This window comes from Malania oleifera, chromosome 2 (assembly GCF_029873635.1).
Source record: "Malania oleifera isolate guangnan ecotype guangnan chromosome 2, ASM2987363v1, whole genome shotgun sequence".
Taxonomy (NCBI): domain Eukaryota; kingdom Viridiplantae; phylum Streptophyta; class Magnoliopsida; order Santalales; family Ximeniaceae; genus Malania; species Malania oleifera.
In genome coordinates, this window is record NC_080418.1 from 143,988,161 (window position 1) to 144,015,887 (window position 27,727).

Below are 27,727 nucleotides of genomic sequence, written 5' to 3' on the forward strand. Positions count from 1 at the left end.
GTGATTGAAGCGATGACGGAATTGTAATGCAACATGGCCCCTCTTACCGCACACCTGACAGATTGGCCGATTGTTTGGGGATGAGAAAGAATTTGGGTAGTTGCCACTGCGACCTCCTCTGGTAAATGAGTTGGTGCGTACTTTGAAATTACCATAGGTGCTAGACTTTCCTACTCAGGAGTGTCCTCGACCACGATGATCAAGACTGTCGGCTGTTACAGCATTCACCGAAGGTTCGATGGGAATCAGTACTCAGTTTGAGTGAGCTAACCTGCTCTCATGAATAAGGAGCAATTGAAACAATTCATGTGAGGAAACAGGGCTGGTTCTTGTGGTGATGGAGGTCACGAAGGAGTCATAGGAAGGACCAAGGCCTTAGAGCAGATAGGTGATGAGGTCCTGGTCAGGTAGAGGATTGCCAGTGGATGCAAGGATATCTGCTAGGGCTCGAACCTTGGCAAAGAAATCTATGATGGAGAGGCCTCCGCGAGAAAGGTTAGTTAACTGAAATCTGACTTGAAATTGTTGGGCCTGGGATTTTGATGTGAATAGGGAGTCAAGGGAGCGCCAGAGCTTATGAGAGGTCGTAGACGACAGAACATGGCGAAGAACAGACTCTGAGATGGAGGAAAATAAAATGCTTAGGACTAGTTGGTTAGTCTTCATCTAGGCAGAGAACTTGGGATTAAAAGTGGTTTCATCAATAAATTGAGGAGGAGAGGGAAGAGTGCCATCGACATACAAATACAAATCCTGGCCACGAAGATAGGCACTTATCTGATCCTTCTAGAGAGGGAAGTTGTCGGTGGTGAGCTTGGAGGTCACGATGTGAGAGAAGGAGGGTGGAGAGAGAGAGAGAGAGGAACTTGCAGTAGGAGGAGGGATATTTGCAGTAGCAGTGGCGCTGGCCATTTGAGACGGAGGTCTGAAAGAAGCTCTGATACCATATCAGAGAGAGCTGATTGCTGGAATATGCTCATTGTATATTTCATTTACAATACTCAAGAATATATACAAGTAGGAAGGAATCAAGTAGTTACAGAGCTAAAAAGGACTAACAAAACAGATGCCTACGGTTACGAAGAGAGAAAGGAAAAGATGTCTTCAGTTACAGGGCATTGTTATGGTGCTACAAGAATCGTGTACAGTTATGCTAATAGCATTTAAGCACGATATATTATTACATAAATTTGGACATCATTGTCCTCTTAATATTATTGAAACTGTTACAATTGTCATTTTGTATATTGGTTGTTAGATAAGAAAAAATAATTAAGCAATCAAATTTTAAAGTGGGTAATTAATTTTATAGCCACATTAGCAATTGCCAAGGTCACATTATTAGGTTTTGACACAATTTGATTTAATTAGGTAACAATTGTTGAAAGGACGCCCTTAGAAAATTTTGTGTGAAAGAAATTGTCCTGAAAAACTAGGAAGGTCTCTGCAATTGCAAGGGAAAAAATGGCCTCTGATTTTTCTTAATTTCATATCATATTGGAATACATTTTTATTCTAAATCATATTTGAGATTAAAAGAAAATAGAGTAAAATTTTTATTTTTTTTCTTTTTTTCTTTTTTAATAAAAAAAAACAAAGAAAAATAAAATGACAGTTATAGATGACAACATATTTTGTTTGATAATACATTACCACGACAGGTATGCATTACAACCGAATTTTCACGGTCCCCTATCATAGCTCATGATAGTCGAATTTTCTGTGTAGATTTGAATCAGTGGTTTAATTTTCAGATTACTGACTTTTTAAGTTGTGATGCCTCCTGAGAATTCAATTCCTTTACTATCACTTGGTTCGAAAATCACACACATGATCTTGCAATTGTGCTGAGAGGCAGCTTGTATTAGCCAAGCATTTGTCATTTAACAATCAAGGACTAATAATCGTCCTACTCCATTTTCCGTATGCCAAAGTAGAATAAAATTCAACCTTTTCCATTCCTGCATACCAAACAAGTCATTTTTGTTTATTCGACTTAATGGATATTGCCATCTTTGCTTTCCAATTTTTTTAGTGTTGTAATCTGTAATCTTAACATAAATGGCTGCTTCAATGGATCTATTATTTTTCATCTGATCCATTTAGGCTTTTGGGTTCTTTCCTTCAAGTTATTGTTATGTAATAAGGACCACATCAAAAGAACAAAATCCCAGAAGGCAATTAAAATGTCCTACCCTAATGATGTTAGCCATCAGTAAAGGATGTTTTGCTAGGTTTTTTCTCATGCACCATGTGAGTAAAGCAATCAACTAAGGAGTGTCAAAATACCACCAGCTGGTGGAGCAACACTATGAAAATAAATATACATCAAAACGGGTATTTCTTTTTCCAATCGTATTATAATCCATCCAAAATTTAATGCGGTGACAGATGAAAATGTAACACTCCGCAAAGTGATTCAAAATTGATGACAGAGCAGGATCCTCCCAACGAGCACATCACAGAATCTGACTGTGGATCTAGCCCGGTTGCATTTACGAAAGCACAAATACTACATGGTCACCAAAGCTGCCTAGAGCGATATACAAAACCGAACCATCTCCTTTTGGTTGCTACATTTGGCCAGAATGTTGTTTCATCATCACTACATGAACTTCCTTCAGTGGCCAATGGAATGCCAAACCATCTGAATATGCAACAAAAGCCTAAGCTTGCTGTGAGGCCGACGAGGATTTCAGCCACATGGGCCGGCCCAAGATGGCACTCCCATGAATGGCAAGGTAAGCAGCATTTAACCTAGCAAGTGAATCAATTGGCCATAGTTATATGAATGTAGGGCTTCTGAAATATTCTGCAGGAGTAGGAAAAAGGGAAATTTACTTGTCAACATCAGGTGTAGCCAAGGGATCATACAGTTCCTCCCTTTGCTCTGCAGGCATGGCAAAGCCTGATGTGGCCGTCATTTCTTGGGCACCTTCAGCCTGAAAATGAAGCACATAAAGACAATCAAAAAGTTCCAGTGATGGATAAATATTAACAGAACCAGCACTCAAAAACAATAAATTCAAATATTTTTCAATAAGATAGGTTTTGGTCATAACGAACTCCAAAAACAGTGCAGCCAGGGGCCTTGGAGCCACCTCTGTTTCCCAAAGCCTCAATAGTCAAAAGTACAATTGGATAACCACAAGGCCAATGCATTCAAATGCAACCTAGATAGAGCCCCTGCGGGATTGCAACTCTGATGCAGAATGGAAGCAAAATAAATTAGTTATTGTTAGGAACGTCAATGTTGTCCTACATCAATTCTAGGGTTTGCATCAGGGATGATATGGAAAAATGAATGATTCAAGTTGTGCCAATGGAAAAATGAATGATTCAGGTGAAAACGAAAACGCCGAAGTTTAGAACTCCTAGAAAAGTAGCCTGGGAAAAGTCTAAATATAGATGGCACTTGTTGAGGGAATCCGGTTCTTGTGGTGGCAGTGGTATCATCCATGACTCATCGGGTAATATTAAGGCCGCTTTCTCTGAAAAATTTGAATCAGGTACTAACAATGGAGCGGAGTTGCAGGCTCTTACTAGAGGTGTTCAGCTTTGTAAAGAGTTGGAATATCAAAATATTTGTATTGAAAGCGACTAGGATTTGGTGGTGGGATGACTCACATCTAGAATTTGTTCCTCCTAGTACTTATGGGACTTTTGAGAATTGTTAGAGGAGAAGTTACAAGGTCTTCAGTTCTCTATAAAACACCAAATTAGAGAAGGTAATTAGGTGGCGGTTTTCTTGACTCGTCAAGGCGAGGGAGGCAACACAAGGAGATATTTTATAGGTGATGTGTTGTAGAGTAAAATGAGAGATCTCATTCGTATAGATAAGATGAGTATTCCAAACCTTCGTATTTAATTGTCATCATTTGGTTTTCTCTATTTTCCTCTGATTTATGTTTGCAAGTAATTAACATCATTTTGCAAGTATTTTGTTTATGTTTGTTATGATTGATTTTGATTACATTTAGGCATATTTAGTTTGTTTTAGCTGGATAACCGTTTTGGTTTTTTAGTATTGGTTTTGATGTCTGGGATGGTTTTGTTAGTTTAATTGTAAATCCCATGTATCCTGCTTGTAACCATGGTATTCCTCCACCATAAGTGAGAGTCAAATTAGGGTTTTCTTTAAAAAAAAAAAAAGGCCTTACAAGGATTTTTATAGTTCCCAAAATCTTAATATTCAACTCCCTTCTCAACTCATAACATCTCTAAAAATCTCATAAAATTATTATGTCATCTCTATAAAAACAGAAATTACTCAAAATGGGAAGTTGCTAAAAATAACTAAAACATGTCGGTAATTGGTTGAAATGGCCAAATTTGGGGCCCAAAATGTACTCTAGTCTCATAGACAAACTGTAGGCATTATCTAGAGCTTTTCGTGCATATGATGTACATGCATGACTCCTAAATCAAAAGGTATGGTCATTGGAAGTTTGGCCTAAAATGGAAGGTTTCTTACAATCTGCTGGTCAAGGACGCTACTATGACCTGTTCTAAATCACTCAAATTTACATGATCAAAGATGCCATATGCTGAGGCAATGAACCTGGAGAATATCCTTTGTTCAAAGTGCAGAAGATGGGGTTAACTCAATCTCCCATCCTTTTGCTAATGGTATTATTATCTTTGTGGGGTGGGATAGCAACCAATTTTTCTCACTCTTATACGTGTTTTTTGCATTTATGCAATTTCAGAACTTAAAACAAATCTGAAAAAAGTAAGCTAACTTCTTTGGGGATAATGTTAACGGGCTCTTCTAGCCAAATCTAAGAAATGCAAGCTTGGGCAATTTCTAAACACTTGCTTGGGTCTTTATTTTGTTGCCGAATTCAGAGAAAGAGATAGTGCAGGATTGCATATAAAGATATGGACGATTACAAAGAGGAAGGAAAATTGAAGTAGACTAGAAGAGTCCCCTGTATGTAAGTTTAGGAATATAATTTCACTTTCAATTTTGATCATTTAACCTAGAAAATTTGTGTAAAAATATTCCTTTTGGTTTAGTTCTATTTTTTTGAGGTATTCTCTGAGAATTTTTGGGGTGGTCTTCTCAGTCCTAGTGTGATTGGGTATTAATGGTTAGGGATCTTTTTAAGGCTTCATATTAGGACTGTATGGTGAGTGAAGAATTTTATGATCAATGAGGATTAGTGAGGGCAGTTTGCTTTATTTCTGAGCTTCTCGGTCACTCTCTTTTCTGTCCTCTCCTCTTCCAAACCCTAGTATTGGGTTGTTCCTCTACTGTTCTGTCCTTATCTCAATCCTAATTCTATTCTTCCTCCCCCTACTCTCCATCCATTAACAATAATACGATAACTTCAAGTAGAAATCCAATCAGTTTCCCTGTCCATCTACAAATCCCATTCTCTGGAAAAGATATACACAAGGGACTGACTCTGAGTTAACAAGATTAAAAGTGAATTTATTCCTTTAGAGGGTAATTTTAGGAACTCTTCTTGCCACTATTTTGGGTGTAAAATGGAAAAAGTTCCAATTTTTTATTTGGATCTTCCCTTGGGAGCCAAGTTTGAAGGAAAGAGCATTTGGGATCCCAAAGTTAACATGTTTAAGAAGATGTCAGCCAAACGGCAAGCTCACAATTTCCCAACAGATACTAACTCCCATAAGAAGTGTTTTCCCCATCCCCAAATCTATCAAACAGGATGGAGAATTCAAAAAAAAAAAAATCTATAGTCAAGCTTTAGAGAAGGTTCCAAGAATCATCTTATTTAGGGAAGATAAGTAAAGCAGCTTTTCCAATCAAGCTCTTTAAGATATGGTTTTCGAGATTTAGAGTGGAGTGGAAGGCTTTATAGAGAGAGATTGATGTAGTTAAGTGAGGAAAGAGAAAGAACATGTGGTGCTTGCTACAAAGTAAGCCTTTGGAAGTTTATGGCCAAGGAATGGGATTTTTCACTTTTGTTTCATCTCTTTTGAGGTTCAAACTGAAAGGTCAATTCTCGTGTCGAATGATTTGTTGTGAGCAAAAGGCCACTCTAGCATACAACTTCCTTCTTCATTTGTCTTTTGTCACCAATGAAAAGGCTTTGGTTGGAGAACACTCTCAAGGGAGAGACCCTTAAAAACCCACATTTTTCGGGATGCTCACTGAGATCAGGAGGAGTTTGGAACTTTCTTTCAAAAGCTTTAGATAAAGAGGGTACTGGTGAACAAGAGAAATAGGGTTCTAGTTTGGGATGCTTTTCAGTAAACTCAATTTAGGATGATACTTACAAAAAGAAATTTGGCACAAATCAAGAAGCTTTTCATGGAAAACAATTAGGAAGTTTAAAGCTTCTTACAAGGTTACCTTCTTCACTTAGGGAGCCACATATGACTATATGAGCACATAGAAGCAGCAGATATCAATGGGATGAGGAGCTTAGTGATGGAGAATCAGTGCTTCTTTTGTGAGGACAAGAAGATCATTAATCATCACCTGGCCTCATCCATTGCCCTTAGGCTGGAAGTCTTTGGGAGAAGGTGTATAACACATGTTCAGCATTATTTGAGCTTGCATCAACTCAGTAAGAAAGGAGCTTTTTTTTTCTTGGTAAAGTTTGTTTGGACTTTGGAAGGGAAGGGAAGTGAAAGAAAAGGCTTAAACATTCATCCGTCACAATATGCTCTGGATGTTAAAAACTTGTTCTCTCCATATTCCTAAGTTACTTTTTTTTCGAAGTTCACAGGATTCAAAGAAGATTTTTTGGGAAATTTCTATCAGGATGACTTTGAGTGTCAAGTTGTCAAATGAGGAGTTGCCAAAACATCTCCTCAAGGGTGGATTAGGAAAGAAGGACCTCTTCAAATCGAAACATCTCCTCCAAGAGAGTAATAATCATGGCAAAGTAGGGAGTCATTAGAAATGGATGGGGAAAAGGGTGAGGAAGCAATAGGATAGGCCTGTGGAAATTCATTTGCAAGGGCTGGAAAACTTATATGACTGCCTCTTTGAGGTGGCAGTTGGTTCTTTTCTCTTCTTTAACAGAGATGCTTGGGGAACCCTAGCTGCTCAATTTCTCTCATCTTGTTCAACTTTGCAACCCTCAAGGAAGCTTTACTGAATGACCATATTAAGCTTGCCGCACAACTATATTCAGGTCATGGATGACACTGTACCATATTAAGCTTGCCGCATGACTATATTCAGGTCATGGATGATACTGTATCTACAAGTCTTCTATTCATCAAAGATTCCCACTAGCTTCAAGATGATTTCATATTCCCATCAGTGGGAGATATAAGGGTGTTGCAATAGCATTAATCAGAGATGCTTCATTCTTGTACATGTTTCTTTGATAGATTCTCTTTTGTTTACATGTTTCTTTCATAGATTTTCCATCACTCATCTCAAAAATAGCCATCAATTATTGGGTGAAAGATGGGAGACAAAATGCTTTAAAAGTATGATCCTCTTTGCCTGATCTCTGCATACATATAATGTTTCTTTATTTATTACTTTTCTAGCTTGTGCATTAAAAAGTTCATTGGGACTCCAGTATATCATTATTTGATTTTGGCAAGTACTAATAAGCACTTTTAGTCATTTTACAATGAAGGCATCACCTTTTCGAATTTTCAGAGTACTTACTTTCTTTTGAAAGATGAAATTGCATTAACTATAGCTTCAAAACAAGAAAGAAATTGAAAACTTAAATAAAAAATGATACCATGCTATAGAGTAGAATAAGTGGGTGAAAATCAACTGATTCTACAGAACTCTAGGAGAAGATCCATTCTAGTAAAAATTATGGGTTTGCAGAAACAGATGGCGAGTGGTGTAATTAGGCCAAACCAATTTTCAAATATCTTGCCTGTTGAGGGTACTGCAAGTAACCAGCATATGCACCATATGCATATAAGGATGGATCATGAGCAGCTCCATATGCATAGGCATCATAACCTTGTCCATAACCATAGTAAGTGCTGCTCCATTGGCTTGGATCTGCTTGACCCCAGGCACCCTGTAGATCCTGCAATATAGCTCATGTCATGTCATAACTTTGTCCAATGCTACTTTATGCCATAGATAATGTAACAGCTGTTTCTGGAAACTAATAGGTGTAGGTGTCTGACTAGTACATTACTCTACATTCAATCAAGAACCTTCTGCTCTAACTCTTCATTTCTTCCTAAAACTAAAATAACAGACGTAGCAAAGTTAAATATCAGTCAATATTGCAGGTATAAGGATGCAATAGCTTCAGTTGCCGACAGCCAATGGGAATGTTAATTATGCTACCAATAAAGAATCTCCAATTAAGCTTGTTTCTTCCTACAGTTAAAACATGACATCCATGCATAAGTTAACTGTAGAAGATAATTACAGAACATCAATGTACAAATTAGTTTCACTGGTTAAATTAATACAATTTAATTTTTCTTCCAAACAAAAACCATTTGGGTAAAAGACACTCACCTCCCCTAAGGTTTGGCGAAAAGACAGAGACCTCCTCTAAGGTTTCAAAAATGCCACAAACCTTCCCTGAGGCTTTAAAAATGCCACAAACCTCCCTCAAGTTTTTCAAAATGCCACAGACCTCCCCTCCTCAAAAAACTTGTCTTTTTGCAAAATACAAGGGGAGGTTTGTATCTTTTTGACAAACCTAAAGGGAGATCCTTAGGATTTTTGAAACCTTAGGGAAGGTTGTTGGAATTTTTGAAATCTCAAAGAAGGTCATTGTCTTTTTACCGAACCTCAGGAGAGGATAGTGTCTTTTGCCCAAACCTTTCATTCCCCAGTTTTTTCCACCAACCAAGATAAGACATCCCCACATAAGTTGATACCATCCACATCAATTCTGTGATTTTTTTGGACAAAATTGATCCCATTCAATTTTTCTTTAGTTTCAAAAGGAGCATTATACAACAGGGTACAAGGAGGTGGGGAAGGAAAGCTAAAAAGCAAAAATCTCACAATTGGATCTCTAAAACTTAAATCCCAGCATAAGCAAATTATAAGCATGAGCTGTCTATGATGAAAGCTTACCTGTTTAGTTGTTGGGCTTCTACCCCAGGAAAGGCGAACTATTTGTTGACCAATAACAACTCCCTGCATCCTTTGGATTGCTTCTTCAGCAGATGTCCTATATAGACAAGGCAATACAAAGTAACCTTGGAATACTGAAATAGATTTCACAATGAGAAAATAAGTGAGGGTAAAAGGAAATTGGCAAAGACGAGTGTTAAAGCTTGATACACATAGTTGGCTTAAAACCTAACAACTTATGTTTTTTGGCAAAATTGTTGTCTAACATGGTGTCAAAGCTATGGTGACCAAGAGGTCATGGGTTCTAATCTTATTGCCTGTGTTTATTGTGTGCTGGTTATTTATCATTTACCTATACATGCAATCGGGCAGCACGTGCGGGGGAGTGCTAAAACTTGATATACATAGTTGGCCCAAAACATAGCTGCTTAAGCTTTTAGGTTAAGTGGTAATCTAACAATATTACTAAATAGCTCATCAAAAATGATTGTAAAAAGTAAGAGCAGATTCAAGAGAAAAGGACAAGATCATGCAAGAGAGGAACTATAATCAGCATTCAAACTCAACTATCTGTGATTTAGAAAGCAGTCACCAATACATGCATGAAATATCACAATACTTCCTCAAACACCCTTGTCCACACAAAAGATTAAAAAACAAAGTATATGAAAAAAATGATGGCATCTTTTCATCAATTTTACTTATCAATTTAAATTGCCGAGGTAATGAAGAAAAGGTTTCATCATGGTTAAAGTAGGTTAGGCAAAATGGAGAAGTGTCTCGAGCATGTCATGTGTCATGTGATTGTACAACACACTTAAAATTAAAAGAAAAGTTTAATAAGACGGCTACAGTAACGACTATGCTATATGGATCAGAATGTGGGGCAACTAAGAAACACTACATCCAAAATGAAAAAATTGCTCAAATAAGAATGCTAAGGTGGATAAGTGGCATAATGTTAAAGATAAATTAAGAAATAACTTATTTACGGTAATTTTGGCATGGCATAAGATAATATAAAGTTAGGGCGGCTGTGATGGTTTGGGCACTTGCAACATGGGCCAAATAGTGCACTCGCAAGGAGGAGTGAGCCAGTTAATATTAGTGGCAGCAGAAGGGATAGTGATAGAACTAAAATAACTTGGAAAGAGATAGTGAGTAAGGATTTACAAGCCCTCAAATTGGCAGAAGAAATTGCACAAGATCATGTAAATTGTCAGACCAAGATTGATGTAGCCAACCCTACTTAGTGGGACCTAAGACTTGGTTTTTTGTTGTTGTTGTTGGTGTTGTTGCTGCTGTTGTTGTTGTTATTGTCATAGTACTATCACTTACAATTTTAAATCTTATAATTTTAAATAGAAGTTTAATGTGCTGCACAAACCTAGCACCATACTGTACAAAACCACATCCTCTGCCAGCAGGAATTTTCACATAGACAAGCTCCCCAAACTGTACAAAGATTTGCTTCAATTCCTCTTCTGTGATGTTGGGGTCTAAGTTACCTATAAAAACCTGCAATAGAAAAATCTAGTAAGAAAAAGAGATAAAACATCACTACAGAAGATTTAAGTTTGACTTACTGTTGTGTTGTTTATATCATTGTCAGCAGGAAGTGCCTGCACTGGTGTAGTGTAAACAGGAGCTGGATATAAGGCTGCCATAGAAAATGGAAAGTAATTTACATTTTTCACTCAGGTCCCAAAAAAAGTGCTTAAAAACCAGCTGAAACAAGAAAAACCAATTTGTTATCCAGTGAAGAAGTTATCAAAATGCTCTACTGACTACGTCATACATTTCCGGTCACATTTAATAATTAATTTTTTGCCAAAAAAAACATCTTGTCACACTTATTGCCTATTTCGTGGTCTAGTTGGCATGCTCAGAATTTGAAGAAACTAAAATTAAATCATAGTAAAGTAATTTTAACATCAATATGTCAATATGGTGGAATATTTTTCACAACAATAAGATACAAACTTTAAACTAAGTACCAAATTCAAACCATATTGTAAAAAAAATTTCATAGGATAAGGCTTACAACAGAAAAATTTTAGCCACATAATAAAAAACATGCGGGCTAAGATTTAATTTCAATACAAGATAAGGAAATGCTTAAAAAACTTTAAAGCAGATTGATTAAAAGAGAATGAGAAATAAAACAAGAAAGGGATTAAACCAGAAACTGTGTGCTCACTTAAGAAAACAAACCCCACTAGGAAATGCATCCAAATTACAAATAATATTTGATAACTACACTAGGCGACCCAAAAGGAAATCATCCTTAGACAAGAGGGAAAAGGTGTATGGATGGAACATCAGGGCAAGCCTCAAGTCCATAAATGATACTGCCCAAAAAGTTATACATGAAGAGAACCAAATAATGGTTCAGCTTCCATATGCCAAACTTCTATGAGGACCAGTTTTGATGAAAGTACTTGCAGAAGCATTACAACATCAGTTTCTATTAAGGAAAAGGTTTTGCATTCACGACTCAACATTTACAAACATGAAAAAAATTAATTCCTAAGATAAGCATTGGAAAACTAATGAGAAAGTTTTTGCAGAGCATGAAATTGAACATGGTTAAAAAAAAAAAGTTCTTAGGGGTTTACAGACATTTGGAGAAGTCATTACAGATTATTGATGGCTCCAGCCTCTGTTACAAGGTTCAACCTTCAAAGAGTGTGGAATAAGAAATGATCAGATTACTAATCCTCCTCTCTTAGATTGTCGAGGGCCTCATCCTATGGTTTAGGCTTCGATCTTCCAAAGCATGGAATAACAAATTACCAAAATATTAACACCCTTCGCAGAGACAGAATCTAATTACAAGCAAAATAAACAACCCCAAGCACGCTTGATAAATTAACTTCGCTTCAGAACTATGATTAGACGCAGTATATTAGCAAGAAACTATAATATAAGCCGTGAGCCAGCTGGCTACAAAAGATTGGCCCACTCATGAATGCTGATATTGATCCATGCACCAACATTCACCATTACAAGGTTCATGGGCATGCTCACAGATAAATATCATTTTTCTTTTTTACTATTAAATAAAATTTTATTAAGATAATAAAAGAAAGTGATAACCACAAAAGATTATCCTCTTTCAAAGTGAATCCAAAAAAAAGGAAAAGGAAAAGGAAAAGGAAAAGGAGAGCTTGAAAATAAAGCCCTCCAATCACATTGAAAATTAGCAACAGCAACCCACAAAAAGCCACCCAAATAATAATAAAAATAGTCATAAAAACAATCCTTTCCCACAACAAATACAAAGGAAGAACTTGTTGCTTAAAAATTATAGCATTCTTCTTCAACAACTAACATCAAATCACAGCAAGCATATCCCTAAACATACCTCTTTAGCCTCTTCAGTCTTTACCACAACCAAAACTCCTAATATATATATTGATAGTAGAAGAATTCGATATTATTACATCTGAAAACCAGGGTACATCATTTAGAGGACAAGGAGTCCTCCCCAACCAACTAGAAAAGCTGTAGAAAAACTGTAAACAGCAAGGAAAAAACCAAAATAAGAATAAACAAAAAACAAAATAAAAAGTCCATTACAAGAGCACTGCCCTCCAATCTCTAACAAGGTAGAACAGCAAAAGACTCCCTAAGAAACCCAAAGAGTGCACCCACAAGGAGGCTAGGAAAGTTGCTCTATCCAAAAGCCGTGAGCAAGTTGATTGGCTTCTGAAAATCCTAGAGTTCCTCTCTATCCACAGGGTACAGAGGATGGCAAAACCAGCCGCACACCATAGAGCTATGCAAATCCTATTCTTTCCAAAAGACCTTAAATTAACCAAAAGCAAGTCTCTCACCTTTCCCAGAGCCACCCACTCCTCCTGCCAGAGAGAAAAGAGCATTCCAAAGTTGCGGTGCCACCTCGAAATGCACGAAAAGATAGGCATTCGGCTTGTTGCTTTCAAAAGACATGAAGAACATATTAGGACTAAGAGCCTAATAGAGTCTTCTTCTCTGAAGCAGATTTGTGTGTTAATCCTTTCCAGGATCACAGTGCAAACAAAACCCCAAATCCTCCCCAGCACCTTAGCCCTCCAAAGAAAGCAGTTAAAGGAAATTAGTGGTATGGGTTTTCAGTAGGTGAGATAGGAAAGATTTTAAAGTAAATATACCAGAAACCCACCCCCCACCCCCCCCCCCCCTCTCCCCAACACTCTCTCATCCTGACTAGATGAGGGAATGTGCAGCTCCAACCAGGAAATAAGGATAGTGAGCCCATCCAACTTTCTCTCTTTTGAGAATCCTTAAAAAATGGAAATCCCAAGAAGGAACCCGCTCAGAAGAAAAGAGCAAATGGGAGCAATATGAAGTGATGAAAGCTTTAAAAGACAAGGAACCTTCAGCTCCAACAAAGTCTCCCCACCCACACATCTTCCCAAAACCAGCCTTTTTGCGAGTACCCACTTTGAACTGAATAAGAGGAAAGAATTGACCAGCTACCTGAGAGACAAATTTCTAGGGAAGTGCGAGATAAGATGCTGCCACTCCTCTCCCAGCCATTCCGTTTGATCTCATACTTACTCTCAATCACCTTATACCAAAGGAATTCAGTTTCTAGAGGGAACCTCCAAAGCCATTTACCTATAAGAGAGATGTTCTTGGATACCATATTCCTGTACCCACCCCCCCCCCCCCCCCCGCCGCCCCCCTCCTCAGACTTAGGTTTGCTAAACCATATCCCAGCTAACAAAATGATCACACTTAACCTCTCCAAAGATTTAGCCACTCTAGGGAGGGACACTAAACAAGGAGAGGAATAAATATGGATGTTAGAGAGAGAAGCAATAGTGACATTGCTCGGCCCCCAAGGGAAAAGTAAGCCCTCTTCCAACCCTCCAACCTCCTAGCCACCTTTTCTAGGGCGATATCCCAAAAGGGTTCAGAGTTTGGGTTACTTCCAGGAGGAGGCCAAGATAGTTTACGGGCCACTAAAGGGGTTCACATCCCGCACTCAATTTGAAATTCTGAAGTGTCCTCTCTCATGTTCATACCAGCTATACTACTCTTGCAGAAGTTTATCTTAAGACTCGAGATTTTCTCAAAAAGTTTGAGCAACAGAATGACTTTCCTGAATTTTTCTAGACTGTCCTCAAGAACTAGCAGGGTGTCATCAGCAAACTGGAGGTGCGCTATCTCCACTTCCTCCCCACAAACAAGCATCTGATCACTGCCCCTCGCCTGAGCATGAAAAAACAACCAAAAAACACCAAGCAACCTTGTCCAAATTGACTCTACAGGCAATGTAGCATAACAACGTAAAAAATAAAAAAATAAGAGTACCAAAACTCATTAACAAGTCTTCCAATTTTCTTTGATAAGAATAAGTTCTACAAAGTGACCGTCCAGCAGAGAAATGTAAGGGAAAGAAAAAGGTATAAGACTTTTGCTATTATGAACACATTCCAAAAAGAACCTGACACACAACCTTATTAGGTCTCCTCACCCGTAACAAGCATTAGTGTCAACTCTCTAAAAAATTACCAACCAAACAAAGAGTCAAATTTTAACAAAACCTCATTCTTTCAAATACAGTTAACCAAAAGAAAAAGAAGCTACAAAAGAAGACGTCATAAAAAGAGAATAATAAGAATAGCAAGAGAACTCCCAATGGTCTAAGATCTGAAATCTCCAATCTGAATATAAATAAAAACAAAAAAGAATCAAGCATAGCAAGCAACAAGGCAAGAGCTGTGAATTTCCATCACTCATTTCTAAACATGTTGAAATTTCAAGACACCTCAATCCCATTTGAACGACTCATAGGTAAATATCATGAATCATGAGGAGTCGCCGTCATTTCAATTGTTTCTTTTATCAGCACTCTCTCTCCAAATATTGTACAGAAAAAAAATTCTACATCATCAACTTGAGAAAGTTTATGGCAATAATAAACAGTTTGGTTTAGGCATACTCAAATGTAAATATCATTGTTGATGGGGAGTCATCATCACTTCCAATTCCTTCTTTTATCAGCTCCATCTCTTCCAAAAATTGTGCCTGGTATTAATTTTTTCCAAGATCGCCATCCTCAAAAAGGCCTTAACCTTAGAAGAGGCTTTGGCTTTCCAAATGAAAGTGAGGGGCCAAAGGGTTAGCATTAGGAGCATGAATCAAATGACAAAAGAAGGATTTACAAGAAAATTCCCCAAAAGGAATCCAAACCCCAAACTCTTCTGTCGCTCCCTGATTGGAGCTGAAAGGAATGAAGCACATTGAACAAAGAAACAAGCTTTGCTTATCACTCTATCATTAAAATTCCTCACAAAATGGAAAACCCTGCAGTGTCCACTCTCTAGAATGTGAAAGAAAACACACATAGGGGAATCATAAAAGAAGATAAATGAAAAGACAAGGGCACGTAATAGCCAAAAGAAAAATGATAGAAACAAGGGCACATTATAGCCAAAAGAGACCTGTTCACATTTAATCTTTCACAGTCATTTCTCTTGGACCCTCTGGAGTAGATTGTTTTCCATTTTTGGAGAGTGTTGAGTGTGCCATTCCTCCTTGGAGGCATTTTTGTACTTCGTTGTTTAAGGGGTTTGGTAAGAAGGGAAAAGAGGCTTTATGGCAGTGTTCTTTTTTTTCCTTGTTTTGGCGATCTTCATTTTGCTGGGGAGAAATGCCAGAATCTTTAAGAACTTAGTTACTCCTCTTAAGTTGCTTTGGGATAGAGTGGTGTTTCTCAAGTCACTGTGGGTTTAGGCAAATGGTTTCTTCTGGCATATGCCTCTGTTACATCTACAGTGAGACTGGGCTGCTTTGCTCAAGTGGGGCTGTTTTGTAATCATTGTTCTCCAGTTTCTACTTTGTTCCCATTTCTGTTAAATTGGATTTTTTGCCCACCCTGCATTCTTTCTTGTTTTTTCTTGTTGTACTCTTCTTTTCTCTATCTAATAAGGTTCTTAATTTATCATATATATATATAATAAGAATCTCTTATAGTCCTTACAAATTAATTCAATTTGAGAAATTGTATGACAGTTATAAACTGTTCATTTTTTTCCTTATTTTCTTTATTTTTATGATTATTTTTGGGGGCTGGGCAAGACACAGAAGTTACAATAAATGGATGAGAACAGGTGGGAGGGTGAAGGGGCAGAGGGACACAATTAACCATTGTACACTGATTGGTTCTTTGAACTCCTTGAGAATGGAAAATTGTGGAAATTTTATATGAAAACCATTTAAATATCATTTTGCTGCCCAACTGTTCAACAAATGCAGCTTGACGTGAAATCTCCATCCTGCTTTGGAATGCTTCAATACTCAGCAGGGATTATCTATTTCCCTTTAACCCTAGCAATAGTCACGCACTCAGTCAACTTGATTTTCAATACATGCATATTTTACACAAATTTCCTACCACATTAGAACATTGCCAGAACAAATCAATCTTGTCCAAGGATAAATTACTCTGCTGATAACAACAATATATATTCTAATCAATAATTCTAAATTTTGAAAATATTAATTTTCATCTGCAAACATAAATCCAAAATTAACCACAGTAACTAGAGAAGATCCTAATGGAGAAAGAATGGTTTCAAAATGAATAGGAGAACCCTTCTCATAAAGGTCCACCAAGCCATGAAGAAGTTCATCAGTCATTACTCATCTCAAGGAGATTTTCAATGCAGCAACAATTAATTCCAGCATAAAAAGTTCATAGAAAATAAATAATCTATTTTTATTTTGTCGTATCAGTTTTATGTAGCCTGTGCACAGAAAAGCCACAAGTGTTCCAAAATGACCACAATGGTCAAGGAAGTGGCTCAATCTAACCAACAAGCTGGTTAAATATTTGCCTACATAAATTAGTATGATATTTCAGCTAACCAAGAAAATTTTCTTCTTATGACCACAATATTAGAAAATTCCAAGACATGAGGAACGAACACGGTAAAAATAAACACCCTTAATGCTCCAAAAATCTAACCTATAAAGGTTGTCTAGAGTCTAGACTAGGGGCAATACATCCTGTATTCAGGAAGCCAAATAAAATACAAAAAATGAGTCAAAAGTTTGCAATAAGACTTCATTCAGTAACAATTAAAAATTCATAAATACTACCTTTTGTTGTTGCATACTGTTGCTGCAGACCAGTTGTCTTTTTTGGTGTGGCTGCACTGATACGCATTGCTCTAGTGGAGCAAAAGACACCATTCATTTCAGTCATAGCACGGTTTCTTTCTGTCTCATCAGAAAATTTAACAAATCCATATCCCTTAGAGCGCCCAGTATTTGGATCAGTCACAACTTTGGCACCTCTAACTGATGGATAATGAGCTCGAAATGTTTCTTGCAATAAATAATCTGTGACATCAGGTGCTAAATCCCCAACAAAGATAGAATGCTCAGGACCAGCATCTGGACGCCTTTCACCAATTCCAAAAGAAGCCCAATTTAACCTAAATGTTTGTTCAGTTCCAGGCATTTGTGTCCCATTGTACGTCTGGAGAATCCTTTCAGCAGCTGCATGTGAAACGAACTCCACAAACCCATAACCCTCAGGCTGGCCAGTGATCTTATTACGTATTATCTTTATTGAAACCACCTGCATTCAAACAGAACAGTTCATTTAACCAGCTCAATATCCCAAGTTGAATAAATGATAAAATGTTTAAAGTTGTTAACATCTCTTTTTGATTTTACACAACTATATATCCAAATTGTTCCACTCCAGAAAAAGCATAGGAATCAGATTCAGGAACAGTAACCCGTGCTGCCACCATAAACAGGTTGGTATTATATTAACAGTTTGATGGTAGCTCAATTATTTTTTCACAACAGGAGGCACCCTTTCTTCAAATGGAACATTATTAAAGTGAAGATCAAGTTTTATTTCTTACTACAGTCGGTTAGTCTAGAAAATATGGAACCATGTCAAGAAGAAATTCAAAGGCAGATACATTGGGAATAAACAAGCCTGAATTGGTTAGCAATATACATACACACATACATATATATAATTCAAAAAGACTCCAGAAAAGGCAAAGCCCCCAAGTACACTAGATGTATGAGTAGTTTGAAACCATTTTCTTTTCTTTTCTTTTTTCTCTCCAACAAAGTTTCCACATAATTTCCAAACGAATCTTGATCAGGACAAAAAAAAATTCCTTTAGTCCAAAAGTGAGTAGTTTGAAACCACTTTCTTCAATCTTCTCCAATGAAATTTCCACTCATTCAAAGCCCAGTATTCCTTTCTCTCCAAATAATCCAAAATTCCACTCACTTTCTTGTTAATTGCATGATAATTCGAGCCTCACAAGACTAATTCAACCCATCTGTAATCACCTAATTAATCCCAAGAGAAGCATAAATCCAAAAAAAAATCTCACCCAACTACATGAAGGAACAAATGGTTGACTGACTCTCCGTGGTTCTTCCAAAGAAATTATCTACATTCTCTCCATTAAATTCTCGTGGACTTTGGTCACAATTTTCCCCCAGGTCAATTCCCAAAAAAGAAGGCAATTTCCATACAGCACCTTGTCTTCCAAATTGATTTCCATACAACAAAGATCAAACTTGATCCCCAACTCCTTTTTGCAATCTTCTGTACTAGGATTATCAGTACAACAACAAACTAAGCCTAAGTCCCACTAGGTGGGTCAGCTACATAAATCCTTTTCTGCCAATTTACACGAATATGATCAATTTCCTCTAGCAATTTAAATGCTATTGAATCAGTAGAAAAAACTAACAAATGACTTTTTGTATTATGTTGTGTACAATGTCATTACATATTGCTGCTTTTATACATAAAGTCAGGTGCCTATAAACAAAAAGAAATCAACTCACACTCTATACAATTAATTCTAGGAAATTATAGCTAATAAGGCAAGTCTAATTTAGGACACACTAATTGTGATTCCCGGCACACTTTATATTTAGAGTTGCCAAGAATGGTAGCTTTACATATGCGGCAAATCTTCAACACTCCCCCTCAAGCTGGTGAATAGATGTCAATCATTCCAAGATTGTCCACCAAAGCTTCATAAGTCTTCCTGTCTAACACTTTAGTAAACAGATCCGCCACTTGTTGAGATATATGGCATACACACTTCCCCAAACTCAATTTTCTCTCTAATGAAGTGTCTATCAATCTCATTACGTTTAGTTCTTTCAAGTAGTACCCAATTGTGAGCTAATGAGATTGCTGACTTGTTGTCACAATAGAGCTTCAAGGTTCCATTGATGTTCATATGCAAGTCCTTCAAGATTAATTTAATCCACAGTATCTCATCTAATCCTTTGGCTGGGGCTCGAAATTTTGTTTTTGTACTGGATCTGGCAACAACATTTTGCTACATACTCTTCCATGTAACTAAGCTTCCTGCCATATACACACAGTATCCTATAGTGGTTTTTCTATCATCCAGACATCTTGCCCAATCCGAGTCGGTATATACTTCTACATTCAGTGTATCATGTTTTTTGTATAGGATGCCCTTTCCTAGGCATGGCTTCAAATACCTTAGGATTCGATTCACAACTTCCATATGTTCTTTACCAGGACACTGCATGAACTTGCTCACATAACTTACAGCAAAAGCACTATTAGGTCTAGTATGTGATAGGTAAATAAATTTTCCAACTAACCGTTGATATCTTCCCTTATCAACTGCTTCACCCCCTTCATTCACTCTTAGCTTGGCATTTGCTTCAATTGGAGTTCCTGCTAGTCTACTTCCTTCCATCCCAATCTCTTTTAATAGATCAACAGCATATTTCCTTTGATTGATAAAAATACCCCATTTAGATCTAGCAACTTCTATTCCCAGAAAATACGTCAGATTTCCGAGGCCTTTGATCTCAAATTCTCGAGCCATCCTCAGTTTCAGATTCTCCATTTCTTCTTTACCATTCCCTGTTACAATAATATCATCCACATACACAATCAGGACAGCAATCTTGTTACCTGTAGAGTGTTTGATGAATAAAGTATGATCACCTTGACTCTGCCTATAACACATTCTTCTCATGAACCTTGTAAATCTCCCAAACCATGTACTACGTGACTGCTTTAGTCCATTCAAGGATTTTTGAAGGTGACACACTTTCCCCTTTACATCTTCTCCTTTTAGCCCTGGTGGAATTTCCATGTAGACCTCTTCTTCAAGTTCTCCATGAATAAATGCATTCTTAACATCAAACTATTTCATTTCCCAAACCAAATTTGCTGCTAGAGACAGTAGGATTTTAACTATCAATCTTAGCCATTGGAGAAAAAGTTTCACAAAGTAATCAACACCTAGAGTTTGAGTATATCCTTTAGCTACTAGGCATGCTTTGAACCTTTCAACCCTTCCATCTGGTTTATACTTTACTGCAAATACCCATCTATAACCAACTGCCCCTTTTCCTCTTAGTAGTGTGCACAACTTCCACGTCTGATTCTTTTCTAATGCTCCCAACTCTTCAAATACTGCTTTCCGCCAATTGTCCTATTGAAGTGTCTCTGTGACATTCTTTGGAATGGAAAGACTTGTTAGGCTGGTAGTGAAAGCTTTAAACACTGGTCCAAGTCTACAATAGGATACATAATTTGACAGTAGATGTTTAGTGCATGTTCGAACTCCCTTCCTAATAGCAATAGGCAGATCAAGTTCACTATGTAAATCTAAAGTTGAGTTTGTACTTTCAGATATACTTTCCTCTATTGCATACAAGGGATCTTGTGAGGAATGATGGGTTCAGTTGTGCCTAGTTCTTTGTTTGGTATGGATAGTGTCTTTCTCCTTCTCTGGTATGTCAAAAACTCTGCTGTTTTTGGCAATTTAGAAAAGTCAGTCTGCTGCAGGCTGTCAGTGGGTTCAAGTTCAGGTTGCAAAGTGTCTGGTGGTAGGATGTATCCAGGGGCATGTTCAGGTTGTAGGAGATCAGGCCGCGAGTTAGGGTGGTCAGGCTGTTCAGGCCGCAGGTCAGGGTGTTCAGGTAGCAGGTGGTCAGGTTGTTCAGGCTGCATTCCTGCATGTTAGTAGGCATAGAAATTGGCATAGATACTTGATCTAGACCTTGAATAACACTCCAGAACTGCTCGGGATTGACCCTATTCTCCCCCTGCCGAGCAGTAGGGAGGTAAAATGGGACCAACTCGTGGAAGGTGACATATCTTCTAAATTACTAATAAACAGCTTACGAGTCTATGGACAATAACACCTGTACCCTTTGTAAAACATCAAGTACACAAGGAAAATACACTTTGTTGCACGAGGCTCTAACTTACTAATATTGCTTGACACATTTTGAACAAAGGCAACACACATAGTGGTAGATCATAATAGAATTTAACTGTCGAGCAAATAGCTTTGAGTTTGTCAGTGGAGATTCAAAGTCTAAATCTCTAGAAGGTAAGAGCGCATCACCCCAAAAATGCTTAGGAACATTATGATTAAAGAGTAAGTTGCAAATGACATCTAAAAGGTGCCGGTTTTTTCTTTCTGCCAAACCATTCTTCTACATTGAGGTCAGATCCTGAAGAAAAGAACCAGATTCAGAAAAACACACTAAACAGTTAAGTTGCCAACATAAATTTTGAACATAGATTAGGTTTGCTTATAGTCGAGGCACATGCAGAACATTAGGTAATGTCAGTTTCCCTCCAAGATGAACTGTTCCTTTTCCTGCAACTACTGATGCTAAACCATCAGCAATTCCAACTTTTTGGTTACCAGGGCTGGGTTTATATGAGATAAAAACAGAGCTATTTCCTGTCATATGGTCTGAAGCACCTGAATCAACAATCCACTTGTTACAGTTATTTGAAGTAGCAGAGAGAGCATAGGAAGTTTTACCACCCCTGTGGAGTTAGCAGTCTCGGCACGGATTTCTAGTAAATTCATTAGTTCTGCAAGCTGCTTGTTGGTAAAAGCTAACTCAGTCTCCTCCTGTTGTTGAGCACCTTCAGCCATATGTGTTTTACTCACCTTTTTACCTTTATCTCTATTAGCTCCTGGTCTTCCATGTATCTCCCAACAAGTTTCAATAGTATACCTCCATTTATAGCATTGGTCACACCAAAGATTGTCCTTGTCATCCCCTTTCTTCCTCTTATTTGGAGGTCTACGATCTCTGTTGACTGCCATAGCCACGGATTCACCACTCTGATCCTTAGCCATGGCCTTTCTTTTACTCTCTTCACTTCATACCATCGAGAAAGCTTCACTAAGGGAAGGAAAAGGAGTTCTACTAATCACCATGCAGCACAATTTATCAAATTCAGATAGTAAACCAGCCAAGAATTTATACGTCCTACCATTCTCCATAAGGCAAGTAACTCTAATTGGCACACAAGTACTCTCAAGATCTAAATTTTGATAATAATCCAATTCCATCCATAATCCCTTTAGAATACTAAAAGAGGAGTTAAACATCGGAATCACCTTGTTTAGTGTCTCAGATCTGATTCTCCAACTCATACATTGAACCATCATTACCTCCACTTTAAAATCCCTCTTTCACAGATGCCCACAGATTGCTTACCTTCTCCATGAATAGGTATTTACGCCCAATGTTTGGCTGCATAGTGTTGATAACCCAAGCCAACACCTGTGAGTTCTCATCTTCCCATCTCTCTGCTGCAGCTTCATCATCTTCTGGTCGCTTCTTAGAGCCATCTAGATATCCCAACTTGCTCTTCCCTCGAATGGTCATCTTGACTGATTGTGCCCAATTGACATAATTGGTTGAATTCAGCTTCTCAAATACCATCAGGAGGTTGGATTGATCATACTGGCTGTTGAATTGCATAGCTAACACAAGAAGTTTACTGTCAAAAGACATGGTGATTTGTGAGGTTTCTGGTTGCAGGTGGGTAGGGACATGCGGTAACTAGGGTTTTGCTTGAGAAGGGGGTGGCGGCTGAACTTCTTTCTCAGCCTGAGGGGGTGGCAGCTGAACCTCGTAGATGGACTTCTTTCTTGGCCTGATAAGGTGGCAGCTGAACCTATTTCTCAGTCTGAGTTTGTATGCTCAAGAAGCTGATGGTGGCATTTTCCCAGGGATGGAATGTGCGGCTAGGGTTTTTTCAGGAATGTGAGGCTAGGGTGTTAAGAATCTTAGGCTCTGATACCAAGTAGAAAAAACTGATGAATGACTTTTTGTATTATGTTGTGTATAATGCCATTACATACTGCTACTTTTATACATAAAGTCAGGTACCTATAAATAGAAAGAAACCAACTCACACTCTACACAATTAATTCTAGGAAATTATAGCTAATAAGGCAAGTCTAATTTAGGACACACAAATTGTGATTCTCGGCACACTCTATATTTAGAGTTGCCAAGAATGGTAGCTTTCCAAATGCAGCAGATCTTCAACAAAATCCTTACTATCCCATCCCACATTGTATTATGTCTACTACCATTAAGGGTAACTAGTTTTGTAGTCCTCACTAGTGCACTATTTGGCCTAGGTTGCAAATGCCTAAACCATTTGAGACATCCCTCCCTTATCTTATCTTCTACAGGTGTTATGCCTAACTTACTATGAATACGTTCATTCCTTAATTTATCTTTTAACATTACACCACTCATCCACCTTAGCATTCTCATTTTCAGCAACTTTTACTTTTCGGATATGTTATTTCTTAGTTACCCAACATTCTAATCCAACATAGCTAGTCTTCGTGACCATCCTATAGAACTTTCCTTTTAAATTTAAGAGTGTTCTACAATCACACAAAAAACCCGAAACACTTCTCCATTTTACACACTCTACTTTAACTCTATGCATAACATCTTCTTCAATTTCTTCAACTTGCATAATAGATCCAAGGTATCAAAATGTAGTGGTCCAATTAATTTTGACCATCAAGTTCAATATTTTCTCCAATATTTCTCCTACCAAATTACATTTCATATATTCTATGTTATGTCTACTTATCTTAAAACCTAGATTCTAAAGTTTCTCTCCATAATTCTAACTGAAATTCTACTCCATCCCTAGTTACATCAATATCATATGCTGATGACATATACAATGGAAGCGTGTTTTGGATAGTCCTAGTAAGTTCATCCATTACTACTGCAAAATGATAAGGCATTTTGATCCTTGATGTACACCTATTATTATTGGAAGTTCCCAAAACTTTCCACCAGTCGTCCTAACATTAGTCATTACTCTGTCGTACATATCCTTAATGACATCAATATACCTACTACATACTCCCTTTTTCATAAAACCAACAAGTTTTTCTAAGTCAATAGAAACCATTTGCAAGTCCCTCTTCTTTTCCCTAAATTTTTTCATTAACCTTCTTCAAAAATAGCTTTAATAGTCGATCTCCCAGACATAGAACCAAATGAATTTTCAGAGACCCTCTTTTCTTACCTTAGTCTTTGTTCAATTATCCTTTCCCACTGTTTCATAAGTATAATTTCACAATAGTTATTACAATTTTGAATATCTCCTTTATTTTTGTATATAGGTATTAAAGTGTTTTCCCTCCCCTTGTTTAGCTTTTTCAAATTAGTTAACCTTATAATTTTATTACCACCTAGGCATTTCCAAACTTCAAGAACAACGTCATCCAATCCAATAGCTTTTCCATTTTTCATCTCTAGTGTCAACTTAACTTCATTAGCTCTAATTTTGCAAAGTCTCAAATTTTTAGTTTTTTTCTCATTTGTCAATTCTAAGTTTAAGCCTTCTACTTTGTCAATTCTAAGTTTTTATTAAATAGCTTATTAAAGTGAATTCACTATTTTTATTTTATGTATTCTTCCTAAACCAAGACACTGCCATCCTCATTTTTTATACAATTTACAGTGCCAAAGTCCTTGCTCTTTCTTTCTCTAGCATTAGCAAGTTTAGATATGTCCTTTTACCCTTCTTTTGTAATCATTATATGCTCTATGTCTAGCTTTAGGCCTTTTTTGCATCTTTTCTTATCTCTTTAAACTTTTCAAAATTTTCCATGTTTCCATATTTTTGTCATTCTTTGTACCAAATTCTTTTTATCTTTAACATCATGATCCCACCACTAGATTCTTTACTAGCTAAGAATCCTCCTTTAAATTTACTCCCTTTTTCATAAAACCAACAGGTTTTTCAAAGTCAATAGAAACCATTTGCAAGTCCCTCTTCTTTTCCCTAAATTTTTTCATTAACCTTCTTCAAAGATAGCTTTAATAGTCGATCTCCCAGACATAGAACCAAATCAATTTTCTGAGACTCTTTTCTTACCTTAGTCTTTGTTAATTATCCTTTTCCCCTGTTTCATAAGTTTAATTTCACGATAGTTATTACAATTTTGAATATCTCCTTCATTTTTGTATATAGGTATTACAGTGTTTTTCCTCCCCTCGTTTAGATTTTTCAAATTAGTTAACCTTATTATTTTATTGCCACCTAGGCATTTCCAAACTTCAATAACGACGTCATCCAATCCAGTAGCTTTTCCATTTTTCATATTTAGGGTTAACTTAACTTCATTAGCTCTAATTTTGCAAAGTCTCAAATTTTTGTTTTTTCCTCATTTGTCAATTTAAGTTTAAGTCTTCTACTATGTCAATTCTAAGTTTTTATTATATAGCTTATTAAAGTTACTTCACTATCTTTCTTTTATGTCTTCTTCCTAAACCACGACACTGCCATCCTCATTTTTTATACAATTTACAGTGCCAAAGTCCTTGCTCTTTCTTTCTCTAGCATTAGCAAGTTTAGATATGTCCTTTTACCCTTCTTTTGTGATCATTGTATGCTCTATGCCTAGCTTTAGGCCTTTTTTGCATCTTTTCTTATCTCTTTAAACTTTTCAAAATTTTCCATGTTTCCATATTTTTGTCATTCTTTGTACCAAATTCTTTTTATCTTTACTGCTTTTTGGACATCATGATCCCACCACTAGATTCTTTACTAGGTAAGAATCTTCCTTTAAATTTACTTTACATATATATATATATATATATATATATGTAAGTATAGTTCCTCTAAATTCACCTAGAATCTCTTTTACTATCTTTTTAATAGAGTTAGTTATCCTACACCAAAGAGTGTTTACATCTACAATATCTCCTATTGTCCAATCACCCTCTTTGATCAATTTATTTTTAAATTTTATTATATTTTCTCCCTTTTGGAAAAAGGATGAACTCCTCATTTTTTAGCAACCTTCAACTCCACATGCACCAAATTCTCATGCAGAATCTTAAACTCATTAAATACTCCAAATCCAATTCATTGATTATCTTTTAAAAGCAGAGGCCCAGTCACTTGAGCCACAATGGGTCCTTTGCAGCTCATAACTTTTCAAACGGCCAAATGACCACTGTAGAAGTGTGGGAGCTACGAATTTCATAAATTATTCATTGAAAAAATAAACACTTTAATACTTTTAAGTATACATGATCAACCTAATAATGCATATATTTCTTGAAAGAGCATTGCGTCAATTTGGAGTTTCCTATCGAGTCACGTGAAGCATTTTAAGAAGCAATTAAAACTTGCAACTGGTACAGTTTAAAATGAAGTGTCTGGTTTTCATTAGCATCCCAACCAATAACTCAATGGTTTAACAAGAAGCACAGATAAATACACCAACAAAAATCCTTGTTATACTAGATTTTACCTTTTGCTACTTCCACCGAAAACATTTCTTTCCCTAAAACAATGCCCTTAATTACTTACAATGTAATTCTGTGAAATAGAATATGCAAAGAAAGGAGTTCCCTTGCAATCGCCAAAACCAATCAATACAACACGGCCCAGTAGGATCAGATACTCAATCATAGGTCCAATGATCAATATTTACCAGGAAATCCGGACACCCAATGAACAAAAACCTATAATCGACATTAAAGCTTAAAACGAGATACACGAAGAACAAGGGAAAAGGTTCGAGAGGGGACAGGGGGGCAAGAACAGACCTCGCCGGTGTGAGCGAAGCAGGTGTGGAGGTAGTTCTCGTCGGCCCAGTACTGCAAATCGCCAATCCAAAGGGTTCGAACTTCTTCGACGGTGGTGGGATGGTGATAAGGCTGAGACATTGAAGCGACGGCAGCGGCGGCGGTGGTTGCGTGCTGAGCCTGCGCGCTCATCATCAACCACTGGTGCTGCTGTGCCTGTGCGTCCATCCCTCAGACCTCACTCCTCACTCTCTTCCTCTCCCCCTTTCTTCTTCTTCCCCACTAATTTACTTGAGCGACGAAAGATTAATTACACTTGAAAGCTGTTTATAAGTGTTGTTCACTTATCACCCTAGTCTTATATTAATATTAGGAGCAATTAAAAATTAAAATAATAAAACAAGCAACTTGAGAAGTTAATAAGTTTGGGCAATTATATTTTAGACACCTAATTAATTTTTTAAAAGTATAAGTAATAGATTAAAATTTTGAATTATATTTATATTTATTAATTAAAAATTATTTTAATTTTCAATATTTGATCAATCATATGAAATTTAAAGTGATTAAATAGTCTAATATAATCATTTATTAAAAACATGCGTGTTAATTATATAGATCAAGTATTGCTACATGGTATTGAGTAATTGATACTAAAAAAATTATATCTTATGAATATTTCCCCTTCAAATAGCTATCGTGGTGGGCTAAGAGTGCAACCCTTACAACATTATATTAATTAATGGTTTTTCAAACGATTAAAAAAAATACGAAACTTATAAAGAAACACCTAATGTTATATGTAAATATATGTTTGAAAAACAC

General features: G+C 36.9%; 1 protein-coding gene across 1 annotated transcript; it reads right to left on the reverse strand.

Moving 5' to 3' along the window:
* Nucleotides 1-2,278: 2,278 nt before the first annotated feature.
* On the reverse strand, nt 2,279-27,237 carry LOC131147919 (polyadenylate-binding protein RBP47B'). Its single transcript, XM_058097574.1, has 8 exons — nt 26,924-27,237; nt 17,120-17,603; nt 10,591-10,664; nt 10,392-10,522; nt 9,005-9,101; nt 7,830-7,988; nt 2,842-2,942; nt 2,279-2,757 (listed from the first exon to the last, which is right to left on the reverse strand). Exons 1-8 carry the CDS (start codon nt 27,128-27,130, stop codon nt 2,667-2,669), a joined length of 1,344 nt encoding a protein of 447 aa, XP_057953557.1. The 5' UTR covers nt 27,131-27,237; the 3' UTR covers nt 2,279-2,666.
* Nucleotides 27,238-27,727: the final 490 nt, after the last annotated feature.